Raw genomic sequence first — 20,976 nt, 5'->3', positions numbered from 1 at the left:
AATGAAGGTATAAATGGCTTACCCGTATACGGTCAATCAGCTCATCCTTCTTGGACTTGGGTACATCAGTCCATCTTGCGTATCTTCAAATGTATTTTTCTGCGCTTCCAAATTTTTTCAAACTCAATGCACTTTGCGGGGCCGCGTCCACGTTTCTTTTGTGGCGCGTTTACGACTACATGCACTGTGGCGGAGTCTTCTAAAGGATGACATTAAAATCAAAGCCAGCAACTTAGAGTTCATCTTTCATCTTGCATATAAACATATATGGTTTAAATGACTTTATAGATTATATGTAGTCATTTAGCTTACCAATATCGTCTCTATTAGTCTCAGCTTCCAACATTGGATTGGCACATGGAGTCTACCAAACTATGCTTGGAGGCTAGACTCATAAGCATCGTTAAGAGTCCATGAATTAAGAATTGGAGGATGTGGTCGGCCTCTAAATGAGTAAGCACCAGCTCGTCTACTTCCTAGACCTCACCCTCTCCCTCTTCCTCGACCACTTTGTGCCATTTGCTCACCTGAATTTCCAGCAAGCGGACATAAAGGTTAGTTCTCAAAGGGTTGGTTAGGGTTAAACACATTAGAACGCATCCACTACAACAAATAGTGGCTTTTGGGACATAAAGTTTTCCTACGAATGCTATTTGGTAGCAAATAATTACGTTTTGCTACCAAAATCACGTTGTCGGAAAATTTTCGCCGCAAATAACTATATTAGACCATTTTATCTGTCACGAATTACAATCTGTGAAAATTACTTAATTTTTCCTAAAAAATTAAGCTCATCAAAAAAAGTTTGTAGATAATATTTTTTTACGACGACATATGCATTTATTAGTGATGGAATTAGTTGATGACAAAAAATTTACAATTCCAGTGAATACAATTTGGTTGCAAATAATTACAATTTGCCACCAAATACACGTCGTCAGAAAAATTTCGTCGAAAATAGTTATATTAGACCATTTTCTATTTGTCATGAGTTACAATCTGTGAAAATTAAAGGCTTTTTGCCATCAATTAAGATCATCAGAAAAAGTTTGCACATTATATTTTTTTTACTTTTCCTACAAAATTAAGGTCATTAGAAAAAGTTTACAGAAAATATTTTTTTGGGGCAGAATTTTTTCTCGCAAATTTTATTTGGTAGCAAATAGTGACCTTTTGCGATGATTTTTTTGCGACGAAAGAAATTTTGTCTCAAAATCCAATTTTTATGATTCATTTTTGACTAAAAAGAAAGTGCACTAATTCTTATTTTTTGCGGCAAAAATGATTTGTTAGCAAATAGTTTCGCCAACAAATAATAATTTTTAGGGCAGAATTTTTCCAGCAAGTTTTATCTGGTGGCAAATAAGTATTTTTTGTCACCAAATTCACATAGTCAAAAAATATACTTATTTGCCACCAAATTCACATAGTCAGAAAATAGTTGGCCTAAAATATTTACATTTGGCTATTATATTTGTCACGGATTACAAGGTGCCGCAAAAAACATAACCATTGTATTTGCGGCAACTATGTTCACAGAAAAATCTCTTTTTCGTTGACATTATGCAGTTGCTTGAATAGTCGCCACTAGCATTTGTGGCAATTATAGTCGCCGCAAAAAGTATAAATTTTGGCCGCAAAAGGTAAAAATTTAAATCTCCCCTGGCCCTTCTTTTTCATTTTCACCCCCCCGACCCGCGCCAGATACCCATTTTTCTCTCTGCCCATTCTCTCTCCCAGGTGACCTCACCTCTCTCTCCTTCCCACCGACGGCTAGCCTCTCCCCCCAGGCGACCTCAACTCTCTCTCCTTCCCACCGAATGTGAGCCTCTGCGCCACCGCGACCTCACCTCTCTCTCTTCAGACATTTCATCTATGGTCTTTTGTTTTCAGTTTCTGGGATTTCCTCTCCCTTGATTTCCTTTTGCATTTTATTAAAAAATAGTATATTAATTTATCCAACAGAAAATAGTGTATTAGCAATTCTCCCATGGTTTCGTTTTACGAACTTCGATTTTTCTCTGTAATTTTGCATATTGCTGGTTTTAGCTTAGGGTAAGTTGCGAAATTTATTTCTATCTACTTAACTTCATCTATGTTGGGAGGTCTTGTTACTGCTCCTTCCAATAGTCCCCACTTACAAGTATGTGATCGTTAGACCTGTTTTCTCTGAATTTGGTATGAGAATTTGGTGTTTTCTTCTTCATTTTTCCTTGACGGTTGTTTTTCATTACGGAACTAGCACTTATTGAATGTCTTTCGCGTTACAGGTGAGCTAGAAAATGGTGCGGAGGAAGGTTTCTTGACACCAATGGAGGCAAATGATTTTATTTGTGGCATGACTGAGACGGCTTCTTCTCAAAGTGGTAATGTTCTTTGGTCTTTTCCTTCGATTGCCAATTATGTTGAAGGTATATACAATTTGTGGTTGGAATGTGGGCGTGCGTTTTCCTGTGGTTTTTGTTACTAAATTATGAGGAACCCTTTCCTAAAGTGAGGGTAAAATCTGGAAGTAATTCTGTTGGTGCTGTGTGTGTGGACACCAAAGCATCGAGTATGTTGCAGCCATGTTTGAATAATATGCCGATTGTCGTCTCTTATCCTAAAAATTGAAGATTTTGGCTTCCTGATTCATACCTTTCATTATGCATGTTATTCTTCCTCGGCTAATTTAGATTCTTTAGCATATGTTCCAAGCAATTACATGATGGTGACCATTAGTCATGTTCTTCATAGGCTCAAATTTGGGACCCTTTCTGAGAACTTTGTGGTGGCATAAAGCTTAAGGTAATCTTGAACAGGGACGTGGTTGGGATATAAGAGATTTGGAGTTGGAGAGATGATGGCATCACCAGCAGGATTGTAGAAGGTTGCAATGGAAAGTCTGCTCCCATTTTTGTCAGCCATGACTCTATGCAAAGCACTTTTATAACTTCCATTGCTCAAAATTTCCAGTTGATCTCCTATGTTCACAAAGATGGTGTTGTTCTTGGATGGTGGAATCTCTACCCATTCCCCATCTTTGAAAAATTCAAGACCTGGGACTTGGTCATCTTGGAGTAAGATTATAATCCCACCAGCATCAGTGTGCTCTCGAAGTCCTCTAACAAGTTTTGGATGTGGACACTGAGGGTACTTTGCCACTTTCGTCCCCAAAGAAGGACCTTTATTCCTTGAGAATGCTTCCATTATGTGACCCTTTTCCAAACCAAGATTCTAGCACATGAGCTCATAAAGCTTCTCGGCCAGCTTAACCAGCTGAGCAATGTACTCATCCATTGCTTCCCTGAATTATGCACAATATCAGTCAATATGCATACACAGATAGACACACACACACACATATATGCATACATATACACATATATTATAAGAAATGTCAATGAGCCTGAATGCTTAAATTGATGAGAAGAAGTAAATTTAGTCATTTAATTATATTATAACAGATCAATATTCACCATAGGTCCTTGGAGAAGTTCGAGATTTCATTCATGCTAGATGTTGGGCAATGCCAAATGAAAAAGCTGCTTTCTCAGTCTATATCAAAGGTATTTCCTTGGTTTTGTATGCTTTTAGCTATCGTGGATTTGTAGAAGCTTTCCTTCAAGTTTTCCTCATAGTGTCCATTTACTAAGTGCTTCACCTTCTCCATCAGCTCTTTATCAATGCCATGATTCTCAACCTGGATAAGCGATATTTTCATTAGAATGAATGGTAATTTGATATACAATTTAGACTTATAAAGCACAATATATATAAGAAGAAGAGATCCTCTTTACTTGAAAGAAGCCCCATTTTTCACAAGCATGGTGCAGAAGCTCCATTCTTTTATGTACCACACCCATCCGTACGTGTTCTTTGGCTGGTAGGATACTTTAATTATATATATTTAGTTTTGCATCTATTTGAGAAACCATGGGTGCTGGGTTGGTGCAGTAAATCATGCATGAGCGCTCATGGAGAATTTGGTGTTCCTTTCCATGGTTTGTGCTTTTCTCTGTTGAAATACATTCTTACTCCTCAGTTTGGGTGGTGCAAAGAATATACTAGGAATTCGTAACGGTTGTCTTCAATTTGGGTGGCTACATTGAAATATCTGTGAAGTTTTATTTGGTGTGATTAAATCACATTGAAGACTATGTTATTGATATGTAACTCATATCTTGTAATTTTATATTTTGTAATGTAATGTAAGTTTACTGTAAGTTTCTTGTCCATTGTTCAAGTTTTCATTTTTCATGTTCATTGTTCAAGTTATTTGTATTCCAATATTTTCTTTTTTGTAATATATTGTTCACATTCTTTTATTTATTTTAGGTGTAAGGTTGTGAGCCTATGATAACGTTTTACTAGTATCTTTTTTTTTTTTAATAAAAGACTATTTCTAGCGATCATAAATCGCCGAAAATAGTTTTTTGGTTGCAAATGCGTATTTCCTATAATGTCCATCACGGCAGATAAGTATTCCCAACCCCAGTTAACCATGATTGGCATACTTTTTGCGACGAAAGTTTGCACTTTTTGCGAGGAAAAGAATTGCCGGAAAAAGAGTATTTTTGACATATATTTCACTTGTAGCTTTAAGTACTTTAAGTTGCCGGGCATTTTTGAAGAGTCAGCTATGACTTGAAATGGCCAGAAAAAGTTATTTTGGATAAAAATATGGACTAATTGCGACAAAATCACCCGTGGGAAAAAGGCTAAGTTGTTGTAGTAATCAGACAAACTGGAAATCTCAACTTTCACATACTTAGTGAATTAAAAGTACATAACTTCCAAATTAAAATGTCAATATTGCAGAAATTAAAACCTCCATTAGTCATCTCCCATATTATTACAGTTAAGCTTAGCAGAATCCCTAATCGCTAAGTTTGACTAACCAGTGTTTCTTCACACAATGAAAAATACTGATTCTAAAGTACCCATTTATTTGGAGCCTCATCATTACCACACACTTACTAATTTATCGTTCCAATCCTAACCATAGTTCCTAACATCTAGATTAAAGTCCATACAGGGGTCTCTCTTCACCAATCTCTGTTGGGGAGCACTTATTTATAATCTTAGGAAGCCTTTCTTCATATAACTACTATTTGGAAAACCCATTGGCTAATTTTTGAAGTGACTTTTATACAGCAATAAGATGACCAGAAGGCTTTGCATCATCAAACCATCTCTCAATTATTCACAAATGGCACAAGAAATCAACAGGAAATAGCATGCAGTGTATTGATTTCATCTGGGCAGGAAGCTGATTTAAGTTCAACATTTTACCTGGAAAGTTCCTGCTCCTCATGATACCCCACAGCAGTTGCTAATCCAAGTGCTAGCCAGTTTAGTATCTCGTATGACTGCTTGGCAGGTTACTGCTCATAGAACCACCTGCAAAACATGGTAATATAAAATCATGCAAATACAAGGCACTTATACTACTCCCGGCCAGTTGGCCACTAGGAAGCTAGTTTTTTTGTACACGAAAAAAATAAAGAGCCTTTTAAAGAAGCCAGCTGCATGTTGTAGTGATAACTCTCTGAAATATGCCTCTAGTGGGTATAGTACTTTGCAAATAACAAATCCATACTTGGCACCCTTTACACTCAAGCTTTGTCTCTCTCTACTCCACACTCTCCATGAAATTCTCAATTCAGCCCCCAAAGCTAATATATATAAAGAAATCAGCATATGTTCCCCAGCTATGTGTACTTACGAAAAAAAAAAATATTGTTCCCAGGCCAGTACAGAAAGGGCTGCTGCATACCTTTATGTACAAGCTGCTGTGTATGCCAACATTCTCTTGGACAATCTTGATAGGTAGCACCCACCAAACTCTCCTGTACAACACAAAAAATTATACCTTGAGTAAATTGCTTAACCTTTCCTCCTGAAGCCACCACTGTCTCCTAGATTTAATTAAGCTCGATTAAGGAGCGAAAAGTGCGGGATCTTTCCTTAGGAACACAGCTACACGAGAAATATTGAAGCCAGGCCGGCTCTCCCATAAGGCGAGTTAGGCAGTTGCCCAAGGCCCCGTAGTGAAAGAAGGCCTCAAAAAATAAAAATAATTAAGTAAAAAAAAAAATATATATTTATACTAAATAAAGAAATTAAAAACTCATATCTAAAATAAATTAACAAGCCAACGGTTAAAAATATGTTAATAATTATAAAAAGAAAATATAAATTTCTATTAAATTATAGACGCTACAACTTCTCTTAGGAAACTAAAATTCACAATAATGACTGTAATTTAATGGTTTCAATCTACTTTTACGAAATCTCAAAAAATCCAACGGAACATCTCAAAAATTCTACTTTTATATCTGAAATTAACAAATCTTTTTTCTTATCTTTTGTATTTCACTCTCCATTCTCTAATCTCTCTCTTGCGTCTATGCCCATCTTGCTCGTATGCACTGGCAGCCTCTCTGGCTCTCCATTGTCTCCAGTCACACCGTCAAACGTTGAGGAACTCTGCTGTATAGTCTGCATTTTGAAAGGTAAACAAAGCTCAATCGCTAATTAATCTAAGCTGCAGCTTGCCGTTTCACGTTTGTTATTTTGTATAAAGTGAGTGAGTGTTTTATCTATATTATATATCATATATGCGGTGAATGAGTCTGTGAAGTGTGAAGATATGTGGCAATAAAACAGCCACGTCCATGTTACTATTCGGAAGAATTTTCCAGAACATGGGACCATGTCCCCTGGTTTTTTTTTTTTTCTTCAATTAATCAATACTTCACAATTTGCATGGCCCATGGGCCACGGCACTTATGCATCACTTTTCAAACTCTTATTCTTATTCTTTTTATTTTTTTTAGTCTATAATTTATTTGTTGATTTTAGATATTAACATTAAGATATTTTATTTTATTATGCAGATTAACAATTTTATATAAAAGTGAAGGTCATTTGTTATATAAAAGTGGATCTCGTTTGCTAAATCAGATTCTATTGTTTTATATTAATATTTATTTTTTCTAGAATATTCATAATCATAATAAGATTTTATATAGTGGATATTGTTCTTTTCGACTAGAAAATATGTCTAATAGAAAATATGCATCTCGATATGAAAAACTTAAAAAAAAGAGAAGAATAGAAAAATTGATTGAATCTCAAAAAGGATCTTTAAATAAATTTGTTACTACCAATAAACAAAATACAGTAGAAAATTTAGGTGAAACATTTGTAAATGATCAAGAAACACACCAAATAGGACCACAAGATGACAAAATAAATCAAGAAATACAACAAAAGGGATATGAAGATAATGAAAAAACACAACAAACCCAACAAAAGGGATATGAGGATAGTACTCAAGCATGTACTGCTACAATTATTGATGGAGAATTTTGAAAAAGTACAGAAGAAAATAAAAATACCGAGGACATATATGATTCTATTCCTTCAAATATTTATGACCCAACTCAATGGAAATACGTTGATACAAAATTCAGAGATTTATTAGTAGAAAAGGGTCCAAGTAGATATAGCGATATAAACTTTCCTAAGGATGAGAACTCTAGACATTTTTCTACTACATATTATATACGAAACTTATCAAATGGGGAGAAACATGATAGAAAATGGCTAGTATATTCAAAAGACTTGAATAGAGTATTCTGCTTTTGTTGCAAGTTGTTTAATTCAAAACTTAGTAACTAGCTAATGAAGGAACCGATGATTGGAAAAATCTTAGTTCTAAGCTTAAAAGTCATGAAACAACCAATGAGCATATTACTAACATTAATTATTGCTTGGCTTGATTTAGAAATGAGATTGTTAAGAAATAAAACGATTGACAAAAAAATCCAAGAACAAATTAACAGAGAAAAAGATCATTGGAAAAAAGTGTTAATGAGAATTGTTGCTGTAGTAAAAATCTTTGGTAAAAATAATTTACCATTTCGAGGATAAAATGAAAAGATCTACCAAGAAAATAATGGAAATTTTTTAAGTTTAATTGAAATGATTTCTGAGTTTGATCCAGTAGTGCAAGAACACATTCGACGTATTCAAGATGGTGAAATTCATAATCATTATCTTGGGCATAATATACAAAATGAATTAATACACTTGCTAGCAACTGAAATTAAAAATCATATTATTAAAAAAATAAAGGAAGCAAAATATTTTTCAATTATACTTGATTGTACCCCAGATGCAAGTCATAAAGAACAAATGTCTCTCATACTAAGATGTGTTAATTTTTCAACAAGCCCAATAAAAATAGATGAACATTTTTTAGAATTTATTAAAGTAGATGATACAAGTGGAAAAGGTATTTTCAATGAATTATTAGATGCAATAAAAAGTCTTGAACTTGATATTAATAATGTTCGAGGACAAGGTTATGATAATGGGTCTAATATGAAAGGAAAGAGCAAGGGGTGCAAAGAAGATTGCTTGATATAAACTCCAAAGCATTTTACACGCCATGTGGTTGTCATAATCTTAATCTTGTTATATGTGACATGGCTAATTCTTGTCCTAAAACTATATCATTTTTTGGAATAATCCAACGTATTTATTCTTTGTTTTCTTCATCAACAAAGCGATGGAAAATTTTATAAGATAATGTGTCAATTCTAACTCTTAAGCCACTATCACAAACACGTTGGAAAAGTCGAATTGAAAGTATCAAAGCAATAAAATTCCAAACTCCACAAATAAGAGAAGGTTTATTGCAACTAGCAAAAATAACTGAAGATCCTAAAACAAAAAGTGAAGCTAATTGTTTAATAGCATATGAAATTGAGAACTTTGAATTCATATTAGGCATGACCATATGGTATGATATATTATTTGCGGTCAATACTGTAAGTAAAAGTCTGCAATCTAAAGATATGCATATAGATGTTGCCATTGATCAGTTAAAAGGTCTTATTTATTTTTTTCAAGATTATAGAGAAAATGGATTTAAACCTGCTATGATTTCATCAAAAGAGATTGCAATTAGTATGAAAATAGAACCTGTATTTAGAGCGAAACGAATAATTCATAGAAAAAAATAGTTTGATGAAAATGTCAATGAGGAGATAACACAATCTGCTGAAGAATCTTTTAGAATTAATTATTTCTTATTTATAGTAGATCAAGCAATTTCTTCAATTCAAAATAGGTTTGAACAATTTCAAATATATGAAAATATTTTTGGTTTTCTATTTGATATAAATAAATTGAAATCACTTGACGATGGTAGTTTGCAAAAAAAATGTCTTAATCTTGAAAGCTTTTTGAAATATGATATTGATGGTTTAGATTTATTTTCTGAACTAAAAATTTTAAAAGAAATTTTATCAATAGTAGAAAGTACTCCTATTAATATATTAAATTATATAAAAAGACTTGATTCTTTTCCAAATGCATGTATCTCTTATAGAATTTTATTGACAATACATATTACTGTTGCTTCTGCAGAAAGAAGTTTTTCAAAATTAAAATTAATAAAATCTTATTTAAGATCAACAATGTCTCAGGAAAGATTAAATGGACTAGCCATATTATCAATTGAAAAGGAAATATTAGAAAAACTTGAATATAAAAATTTAATTAGTAATTTTGTATCTCAAAAAGTAAGAAGAATAATTTTTAAATAAAAATATATTTAAATATAAATTAATTAATTTGATATAAAAAAAATATCATATTTTAACTTATCGTCTTAGGTCTCAAAATCTATTGAACCGGCCCTGAATTTGAAGGTTGATCTGATGACACTTTTTTCCACACCTAAATTGGCGTGCAGGATCTCTTTACTTGATTAAGCACGTGAGAATTAGTCAATATATATTTAAGCATGGATATGGGAGAATATGTGTACATATATAGGAAACGACCCACTTGAACAAGGTTTGACTCATTTCAATTACGTAAATCGACTGTCCTACAGATGAAAGATGAAAGAAGTGTGCCCTTAAAAGTAAGAATTTGTCAACTTATCATTTTTGATAAGTTTTTTTTTTTTTTTGATAATAAAGGGTCACATTCCATTCATAAAAAGGATATATAATTTTGACTTAAAAAGTCAGTTACAAACGTTAATAGCTCCTCAGCACACTTTCGTGGCTGACATGATCAAGCCCAGACGACAGAACTCTAAAGACCGAAGTCTAAGAGGTTCGTCGTACACATCTCTATCCCCGACAGAGTAAACCAAATACTTAATGACAAAACCCATACCCCGACTACGCGAGGTAGGGTGCACCAACCCCATACACCGCCAAAGCGGAGATGGGGACATACCACCAGTTCGGACCACGGTCCGCAGGGACTAAATTTTTTGATTTTTTGATTTTTTTTTTTAATACAGGACACAAGAAAATACAAAGGAAACACAACTAAAAACAACAGCAGAAGAAAAAGCTCCGAACAGTTGCGGAGGCGCGTGCAGAACACGCGCCACCCTGGGAGAAAACCAACGACCGATCTTGGAAGTTCCGGACTCACAGACCCCAGCGGCGCCGCGCGTGGCGACAGTAGAGGGCCTCTCGGCGTCGCGAGAAGGCCACTCGCCGAACGCCTCCGAGTTTTATGGCCGCGCGTGCGGGCAACTCGCCACTCCAGATGGCATCACCTTCGGTAGACTTGAAGATCGACGGCTGGGCAACACCATGGAGAGGCGCGTGCTGATCTATTGTCGCCGGAAATACCAGAGCCGCTGTTCCCCCTTATTTAGCCTACAAAACAAAACAACACAAAAACGGAGCGGTTGTGTGCACAGAGCGGACGGAGGTGGGGAGAGGTGGGGAGAGGGGGGAGGAGTCGAAGCTCCCACCCCCTCGAGCCCTCGAACCAAAGCTGTATCAAGCGCTGAGGGAGATGGGTTCGAGAGAGACGGGTTTCATCATTTTTGATAAGTTAAATATATATAATAAAGATCTTTTCGTTTTTTTTCACATCATTTTTTAATATTTTTAAATATTTAAAAAAAAAATTTACAATATTATTAAATAATATTTTCCTAATAACTAAGTTAAAAAAAAAATTAAAAAAAAATAATAAATCCAATAGGGCAAAAAAATGGGGAGCCCAAAACCGGCTCCCTGCATTTTTCTATATAATATATACAAAAGCAGAGGCTAGGGTTCAATATATTGCCCGGAACAAAGATAAAGAAAGAGAGAAAAAGCGAGAGCGAAAGATCATTGGTGAGAGGCTGCGATCAATGGAGATGTCGAGACGTTGGAATACATCATTCCCCGTCGGGTTCAGGTTCGATCCCAAAGACGAAGTGTTGGTGTCCTTTTATCTATGGCGGAAAATACAGGGGCTGGATCTACCGAATGGTCCCATCGTTGAAGCCGACGTCTACGCTCACGAACCATGGTTTCTTCACCGTATGTTTTTCTTCCAGTACCTTTCGTTTCTTCTCACGATAATCTTTTTTTGCGATCGTTTTTAATTCTAATCTTCTACGTACGTACAGTACTGATCATGATTCTCTCGTTGGTTTGAAACTTGGTGCATGTAGATGGCCGTAATGATCCCGCGTACATGACCTTGAATAATGACCGATATTTTTTTGTGAAGAGAGAGCCAGTATCTAGAAACGGTAATGGGAAGAGAATCAAAAGGGATATAGAAGGGGATGCTGATGGAGGTTGGTGGAAGGCTAACACCGGAGACACTGAAATTAGAGACTCAGAGGGCCACCTCGTGGGTTACATGAAGTCGCTCACCTTCCTTAAATACAAAAACAAAGAACGAATCCGGAAAGAAGCAACCAAAACCGACTGGATTATGCACGAATACAGGCTAGCTTCCAATGCTCAGGTAAGCTGCATGCATGTGTTCATAATTACTAGGGCCGGCACAATATGTTCCGCGGCAATTTTGAGTGAGGCTTTTTTTTTTTAAAGGTAAAATTAAATAAATTTATTTTTATTTTTATATTATATTTTTATTTAAAAATAATTCCTATAATTTTGTAAAGTAAAATTATTGATTAAGATTTTATACTACATTTTCAATTAATAACTGACTTAATCTTTATTAAGAAATTTTTTACTTAGAGAGAATTTTATCAAATCTAGTTTTACAAGTACTTTAATTAGATTCTTAGACACAATTATAATCTTTATTGTCAATAAAGTTCTATAAACAACTTACACATTTTAAAAAAAGTGGGCCATTGTCTCTTCAAAGGATTATATAAAAACTTTTTATGAACACTGAAAAATTAAAATTTGCTATTTATAATTTTCAAGTTAATTATTTATTAAACTAATAATAAAAAAAGAGAAGTGCATTCTTAGAAGGACAATAGGTAAAATAATTATTATATATGATATTTTTAAAAATTAATAATGATACAATATCTATTTGATTTTGTTTATATTCTTATTATCATTGAGTTAATTAAAATTTTTTTATTGGGTATATATATATGTTTTTAAAATTTTACTTTATATATATATTTTTTACGGTGCCTTCTTCCATTAGGGATCTTAGGCAATTGTCTAAGTCCTAATGAAGAGCCGGCCCTGATAATTACTTCATCATGAGTAAGATCTAAAAATAAAATTACCTCATCATGAGTATTAGTCAGTGTTACGCATGCACTGCTTTTATTCCCATTATATGTGTGTGTGTGCATATATATATATATAGCTCCATCAATTAATTTAATTGTTAGTTTCTAATTAATCATCATTTACGTTATTTTATGCAACTACCTACAGTTTCAAAGCTGGACTTTATGTCGAATAAGGTACCGTGGTCCGAGGACTGACCCATCAATATCGGAACAAGCATTTTCGGATACGAGGATCACTGATATTCCGTCATCGGAACAAGCATTTTCGGATACGAGGATCACTGATATTCCGTCATCGGAACAAGCTGCTAATTTTTCGGAAGTATCAATATCGGATCAATTACAAGCACAAGATGAAATCGATGCCATTATTAATATGCCCCCAGATAACTTTCAAGCATTCTTGGAGAGTCTTTTTGTACTTTGAGACAAGTCCATGCATTCTTGGCCTAGCCTGCGGCTTAATTAATTCACCAGTGGCAGATCGAATGCACCGTAGAAACACGTACATGCATGATTTTTATGACTTTTTTTTTTTGGTTTTTATTATATAAGCCTGTTTAGTATTGTTCTTGATCTAGGTTTGTTTAGTTTGTTTATTTACTTGATGTTTGTTGGTTTGTATATATTTGGGAGGATTTTACTTGCATATTAATAATGATCTTCCAAATACCTTGATTGTAACCACGGTATTCCTCCGCCATAAGTGAGGGTTTATTTATAAACTTGGGACGGGGCTGCTATGTGTGTGGCTACCGGCTCTTCTATAAAAAAAAAAAAAAAAAAACTATTGTACGTATTAGATAATAACTCTAAGAAGGATCTTATCTAAAATTATGTGTTTTCTGTAAAGATAACCAAATTTCTTGTATTTGATTATTTCTTGGTGTGTGTAGACTGTAGTAGTAGTTGATAATCTGATATGGTCTGCTCATTTTGATGAACCTAATTTTGTAGGTTCTTTTTATATATTTATTACTTTTCGTGTAGAAACAATTCGTATTTTCTTTTTTATTCATTGGATATATAGATCTATATATTTTGTAACGTACAATTATTATTCCTTGTCCAAAAAAGATTTAATATTCTTTTAGAATTATAATTTGCAAGTGTCAAGTACTAATACAGAAGTCGTACAATATTAACTTTTGGTCGCAAATACTTCTTTCTTTAATCGCCGCAAATAAGCATTGTCGTCCACAATTCTCAATGTTATGATTACTTCGTTTGTATTCACAGTCCATCTCAACTCATCTCATTACTATTTACTATTATTCAGCAATTTTAACTCATAAATCTTAATATTATTCACAACTTATCTCACTATTATTCATAATTTATCTCAACTTATTTTAACTCATTTTCAAATCCAAACGACAGTTTTTTCCATTGAGAACAAATCACCGAGAGTTTTGTTTTTTACTTTTGTTGGCGCCAATTATCCATGGTTCGCACACTTTTGCGCCAATTTCTTTTTAATTCATTGGATATACAGAACTATTTTTTAATGTACAATTATTATTCCTTGCCCAAAAAAATTTAATATTCTTTTAGAATTGATCTTTGCAAGTGTCAAGTAATACGGAATTAAGTCGTATAATAATACTTCTACGGAAAATGATACTATGCCGCTTGAGCAAACCTCTCAATTTGACCGTTCATATATTTTATTTTATTTTTAATATTATTTTTTTACATAATAGTTAAGTAAGTGATTATTATAAAAGTATTGATTTTTTTTAAAAAAAATGTTTAAACATATTTAAAAATTGTTTGAAATAAAAAAAAAATATAATTTGCACTAAAGGGCACACCAAGTGGGCAAACTTGGGTGGCATAGTATCGCTGCCCATTATCTATTATCAATATAAAAGCTAAAGCAATGTCTTCACGAAAGAATGAGCTACGTCATCACTATATTTAGAAAATAATGATAGTATGTCTCCTCATTTTGACCGCTCATAAATTTATTTAAAAAAAAAAAGTTTTGCTTACTAATTAAAAAAGTAACTATTAGCGTATTTATATTTTTTTATTTTTAAAAAATATTTGATATAAGAAGTAGAAAAAAAAAAAATACAATTTGCACTAGGGGTACACCAAGTGGGCAAATTGGGTGCATAGCACTACCCATATTTATATAAATTTTATTATTAATTCATTTTTTGAGGACGTTTCTCAACTCTATTTTCCTTTTTGTGCTAGTTGTGCTATGAACTCTTTGGTTTCTTTTTTTTTTATCATTAGTAATGCTAGGTACAAGTCTCATACAAATTCTTTATAAAAAGATGGGTCCCACTAATAAAGAATGGTTTTTTTACACTGTTTTTAGATGGGGTCCACCTTTTTTCAAAGACTTGTACGGAGTTTGTTTATTTAAGACTTATACAAATCATTTCTTTTTTTTTTACCCCTATTGAAACACTTCACCTTCCGATTTTAGATAATTGAGAACAATACCATTCATTTCATACGACTAAGTAGCACTAATGTACAATTATGCCAATCTGCGAATCGCTCGAATTTAGGACTAGTTAGTTCTAGTTTAAGCGATCATGCTAATTATTTTAGGAGATGATGATCAGTCCCTAGAACTAGAAGAGCACTCGAATTTGATGGTGTTCTTCTTAATTGAAGAATGTGCAATAAAGTTTTTGGTATGAGAATTAGGGATGCCCAATATCACATGATGTTCTTACTCAAGTCTGAATGAATCCCTGCGCCATCAACTAACTAGGTAGAGCGCATGATCTAGTAGAAGCTGCAAGGCAATAGTGCACTTGAGGATTACTGAAGATAAGAGGATATGAATGCCCACAAATTCTGGAGAATTTTCAGCATCCCCTCAAATGGAATCTATGGAACATCCATCTTTTTATTGATAGTAATCTGGCTACTAAGATTTGGAGAAATTTTGCTTGTATTTTTGGCGTTTCGCACTAGTTAAACTCAGGTTGGAAAAGCTATAGACTGATGCTGGTACCAGATTCCTAGAAGGAATTATCAAATTTGTAACATTGCAGCTTTAGTTTCCATTTTTATTTTGTGATACATATGGCTAGCAAGAATTAGTGGAGTGTACATTAATGATGAATATTGTCGACTAGCTTCAGTACGAAAACCATTCATTTGTTGGAGAAAGTTGAATTAACGAACAATGATGGAGTTAACATGATCTCTTGGAAACCCGTTGGAGGCAGGCTGTGGAGGGATTTTGAGAGCTTGAAATGGAAGTATATATGATCGATATTTGCTTTTTCTCTTTACTTGGGGCAGGCAGAGGCTTTTTGGCGTACATGACATTACTTTCAAGTAATAAAATTTGGTAATATACAGTACTTATATAAAAAGTTCTTAAATGATAGTGAAGTTTCTCGAGGTATATATATATCACTTCCAAATCTCAATCACTCTGATCTCTCTCCGTCGTGTTTGTGTGTACTGATCATCCCCATGAAGCCGTGCGCAGTGGCTGGCATGGTCGTGTTTGGATGTGAGACATGTCGTATAAAAGAGATCAGTAATTAAGTTGGAAAACTTGTTTGTTTTGCTTGCTTCACTTAATTAAATAGAAGGGGATCAAGAATGAAAAATCAAGCTTCATTCTGCTACATTATTTTAATCAAGTGATATCTTACATACCCACATTAATCCTAATCAAGTATTGTCATTAATTTCTTGGAAGCTCTGTCTCTTCATCGCTTTTCTTATCGGAGACGAAAAATGGGATTTTATCTCTAGTCAGCTCCACTACTTCCTCCGGTTTGCATATCTCTTCCAAGGGCTTGTAAGTATAAAACCATGCACATACCACATAATACAAGAGATTTATGACTTGGATTCCGCTGACAAGCCAATAATAATACTCCAATCTTCCCCTATTGAGGTTCCTATCAGGAAGCCAGTTGCTTTTCTTGCCTGAATACTTATGAACTAGTGAAACCATCAATGTGCCTGCATAATTTCCCATGGAGATTGCTATCCAGTAAAGAGCAGCTGCAGAGCTTCTCATACTTTCGGGTGATTGGTCGTAAAGAAACTCCATGTGCTCGACAGACATGAAAACTTCTGCTACCCCATGGAGGCAAAACTGAGGTACCAACCAAAAAACACTTATTGGGATAGTTGCTTTCGGATCATCCAATAAGTTGTGATTGGCTGCCACTGCTTTTCTTTTGATTTCAACAAATGATGCGACAACCGTGGCAAGAATGTTTACCGCAAAGCCTACACCCATTCTTTGCAGGCATGTGATGCCTGATGGGTTTCTAGTGAAGCGACGAGCAAAGGGTACAAAGAGGCGTTCGTATAGAACAAGGCCACTGAGCATGGTTACGATGCCAAAGATGGATAGAGTGGCTGGAGGGATTTCGAAGGAACGGGACAAGTGACGATTCATGGAGCGAGCTTGTTGAATAGTGAAACTATGTTGGTGTGAAGATGAGGCGACGAGTAAAATTCCTGCTGCCCATATGGGAAGCATTCGGATTATGGATTTCAACTCCTCCACTCGATGGACGGTGGCAATCCTCCATAAATTTGGTGGCTTTGAATCTGTTCTTTCGCCATCTGTTGTTATGGCAGCTTTATCAAACCACCTGCAGCAGTCATATACGAGCCCAGCAGTTTAACCATTCAATTGATATGTGACATGGAGAATTTCTATTCTTTCGTCTATATTATCATGTTAGTCTCAGCTCATTACATACAAATTAATGATTCGTGAAGTCACTTCGATTGTAAAGCATGCTTAACATTTGAAATGATGTTATACAACGGTGCATGCCTACCTGAATTGATTTGTGTGTGTAAGCCTTCCATGCAAAGAAATATCAGCATCGAGTTCTCTATTCTCATACAAGAGAGCCGAGTCTGCCGGTAAGGCTTCTTTCCTCTTTTTCGTGGCTGCAACAACTACCTGAGCCATTCTAACCAAAGGGCTACCCCCTGGTTTTAATCTTTTGTAAAAAGGAGAACCCAGCAAAAAGGCTAAAATTGACAAGGCCATGGCTATGGTTGGGACTCCGAGACCCCAGCCCCAACCCACGTTATCTTGGATGTAAACTACAACAGTTAGGGCAGTCAGTGTTGCCATTCCCATGCAAAAGTAGTACCAATTAAAGAAATTCCAACGTCGAGATGCAACACTGGATTTGGTCATGTCCAGTTGGTCTGCAGCAAAGGTAACGACACAAGGCCTAATGCCACCTGAACCGAGAGATGTAAGAAGGAGAGAGATGTAAAGGACCCAAAGCTGCGATGCTGAAGCTTCCTTGCAGTTCGTTTGACTCGGGCACTGTGGTGGGTGGAACATGGGCAGTATTGCTGATATGGTTATGCTCACCAATCCCTGCGAGACTTGAAAATGTTCTTCAGTTTTACAAACAATGACAAATTGTTAAATGTCAATCAAATATGCTTTCTTTTTTTTCGAAATTGAACAAATGTTGGTGAGAGTTGTTTAATGTTTAGGTACAAGTTCTAAATAGATAAGTCTAAGTGCAAATTATTTATAAAAAAAGTGAGTCTCATTAATAAAAAATATTTTTTTTACATTTTTTCAAAATAGGTTCTATTTTTTTATAAAGCCTTATACGGACTCTGTGTTATTGGAGTTTATACAAATCATTTATCGTATATAACAAGAGTTTGGCTTACCACCAGTAACTGTACAAGTGAGATCGATTGAGTGAATAAATGGACGGATCTCATCCGTTCGTTTTTTAACAAGATGCATCCATTTATTTTTTTACTAGATGTAACCAAAGCTAGTCATAATACATGAGTACTCTGAATCACAAGGATATTAACCAACTTAATTAACACACACACACACGTGCATAATATGGTGGGCTTTACTTTACACTTGTGACTCATTGTACGGTTGTTTTACCAAGGAATTGAAGACATAGGTACCAGTTCATAGATAAGGGAGCCGGCCATGATGGTCCAAAATCGCCCGGCAAAGGAGTCGGCAATTAAAGCACCAATCAAAGGGGTGAAGCTGGCAGTTCCACCGAAGTTGGTGAGGGTGTTGGATGCCTTTACCAGCGGCATGTTCAGCTCCTGTGTTAAATACGTTATCATGTTGGCATGGAAACCAGTTGTGGCGAATCTGTCGCACATTTCATTCGCTGTTTTAAATGGAGAAAAAAAGTAGTTAAACGAACTTCAAAATATACTGTGGGAGTGCGCACCCTCTCCTTTCAAATATCACCAACTTTCTTTTTTCTTTCTTTTTGTTTATGGGTTGCAGTGAGAATCTGAGATCACAATGTGTAGTCAGGGGGACTCGTGCGCTTACAGATTCATTAAAATAAGTTGGGTCACTCTGATCTCTCTCTCTCTCTGGTTTAGAGCATACAGCAACACCACTCAAGAAGCTATATCGTACGTCCCGGTTAGAGAACAACCCCCCACAAAAAAAAAAAAAAAAAAAAAAAAGAAATGCAAAGAAAGAAAGTTGCACGACTTTAACACGAGTATTGGAATAATGCGAGCATACCAAGGACGAATGGCATGGTTTTGATTCCTCCAAGCTGCCGCTTCGTCTTCTTTTCATCCTCTATCTTCTTTTGCTTCTCATCATCAGCCATTTGCTCTCGGGCCAACTCCATCTGTAACGTGGTTTTCATACTAGTACTCTAAACGGTAGGACAATATATAGTGGAGCGATCAGATTGAGGACAGAGGAAATGGCAGAGGCAAATTTTCGGAGTGGTACTGGGGACCCACGTACAGATTGCCTCTACTGGTATGTGACGTGGTGTCTTATGTCATATATATTTGTTTTGTTTTCAATCATGAGGTTGTCTATTCAAATTAATGGTTTGAGTTTTGCATGCAATATGTCCCATATGGACCAAAAAATCTTGTTTATTGTCTATCTATCCCCCTAATCTGCGCCATACATGTTTCATATTTCTGGCTTTCTTACATCCTCTGAATTAGTTGAGTACTTAAGGTATACATATGCAATAGACGAAAGGTATATAATATATCAAAAGGAATCTTTGATAAAATAGCAACGGTAAAAAGACAAAAAAGGCATTACTTTCAATCTCATCCGGAGTTTCACTTATAGCCATTGGAGTAAGTTGGTCCAGCTGAGAGGTAGATACGTGTGTGGTATTTTAATGCATAGACTTCTCTCTCCAACATGATCGATCTTGAGCACTGCTGTGTCTCTTCACGTGCGAGCATGCGCTATTCACATGTACTGAAAGCCTAGCTAGGGCGTCGTGGGGGATGGCGAAACGGTAGCCGAACAATAACAAAAGCCTATATAATGTAGCATTTAATCATGAATGCTCGAAAAGAATTTAATAATTAATAGGATATCTACTCACGACTTTCTTTCTCTCTGAGTTCTGTAGATTTACATACTTTTTTCTAGTGTACTATGGGCCACCACTTCTCACGTTCATAACATTACAATGCAACTCAAGGTCCCCAAACAACTGTAATAATTAAAATCATACAGTCAAATAAATTAACAAATTGGGAAATCACTCAAAAATCTAGTTCTGAACTAGATTTGTAGCTATATATATATATGTATGTATGTATGGGAGCTTTATATATCAGCTGTGATTTGTGAAGTACTACTTGGAACTGTCAGAAGACATAAAACACTCTGGATTTTATCATCAGTTGGAGGAAATTATATTGAGCAGGAAGGCAACTTTTCCTAATTCCAATGCCCCCCCATGATAAGAAAAGGACAAACAAGAAAAGTTTGAGCCGAGCCTCCTAATATCATCAAGCTTTATCATTGCAGAAAAGTTAAGAGACCGTGGTGGTATTGTGGTAGTCTGGTAGCTGCCACTTTAAGGTCATGCTCGTGATTTTTGCCCATAGAATGACGTCCCCTCTTACGTACGTGAACAAACTCAGGACAAACAAATTTGGACATAATCCTTCAGAACAATACAAATTAGAGAAAAACATAGGGTTGATCATTTCGGAGATGGGCGTGTCTCCAAAAGGTGACAATGCCAGGCTGCCTGGTGCTGTCCATATCCAAGATTGCTATGATTTTGAGGGGATTGTGTTTCCAATCAATCGTTATGATAATGTATGATTTTGATTCAAAATGTATAATAACTATTTACTATATATATATATATATATATATATATATATATACACACACAATTATGCATCCAAAGAATGTCCGGTATATATAAATGGTGGCAGGTAGTTTTTAAAGGAATATAGAATATGCTGTATTAGTTGTAAATTCAATTTCCATATTCTAAATTAAAATATCCCAAAATGATTTAGAACTTGGTCAATCAGCCATAAACCCCTAGCACCTGCCTATTTCTCATATATGAACTCTCATAATAATCTATGAACTCCAACTAATAGCCCATACCATGCACGTAATTTTCCAAGGTTTGGGATGGGCAAATTGCAATCGCACTGGAAAT

The 20,976-nt window shown here is 35.1% G+C and overlaps 2 protein-coding genes and 1 pseudogene across 2 annotated transcripts; 1 reads left to right on the top strand and 2 right to left on the bottom strand.

Annotated features, from left to right (window-relative positions):
- Positions 1-2,680: 2,680 nt before the first annotated feature.
- Positions 2,681-3,824, bottom strand: LOC109014356 (annotated as a pseudogene).
- A 7,309-nt stretch (positions 3,825-11,133) lies between these two features.
- On the top strand, positions 11,134-13,038 carry LOC109014359 (NAC domain-containing protein 83-like). Its single transcript, XM_018996790.2, has 3 exons — positions 11,134-11,342; positions 11,477-11,778; positions 12,687-13,038. The coding sequence occupies exons 1-3, from the start codon at positions 11,171-11,173 to the stop codon at positions 12,966-12,968; spliced, it is 756 nt and encodes a 251-aa protein (XP_018852335.2). The 5' UTR covers positions 11,134-11,170; the 3' UTR covers positions 12,969-13,038.
- Positions 13,039-16,065: 3,027 nt separating this feature from the next.
- On the bottom strand, positions 16,066-19,189 carry LOC109014344 (protein NRT1/ PTR FAMILY 3.1-like). Its single transcript, XM_035692713.1, has 4 exons — positions 19,047-19,189; positions 18,458-18,675; positions 17,332-17,891; positions 16,066-17,139 (listed from the first exon to the last, which is right to left on the bottom strand). The coding sequence occupies exons 1-4, from the start codon at positions 19,174-19,176 to the stop codon at positions 16,212-16,214; spliced, it is 1,836 nt and encodes a 611-aa protein (XP_035548606.1). The 5' UTR covers positions 19,177-19,189; the 3' UTR covers positions 16,066-16,211.
- Between the last annotated feature and the right edge of the window lie 1,787 nt (positions 19,190-20,976).

Source organism: Juglans regia, chromosome 7 (assembly GCF_001411555.2).
Source record: "Juglans regia cultivar Chandler chromosome 7, Walnut 2.0, whole genome shotgun sequence".
NCBI lineage: Eukaryota > Viridiplantae > Streptophyta > Magnoliopsida > Fagales > Juglandaceae > Juglans > Juglans regia.
The sequence above is the reverse complement of the archived record's forward strand: the minus strand, read 5'-3'. Positions and strand labels throughout refer to the sequence as shown.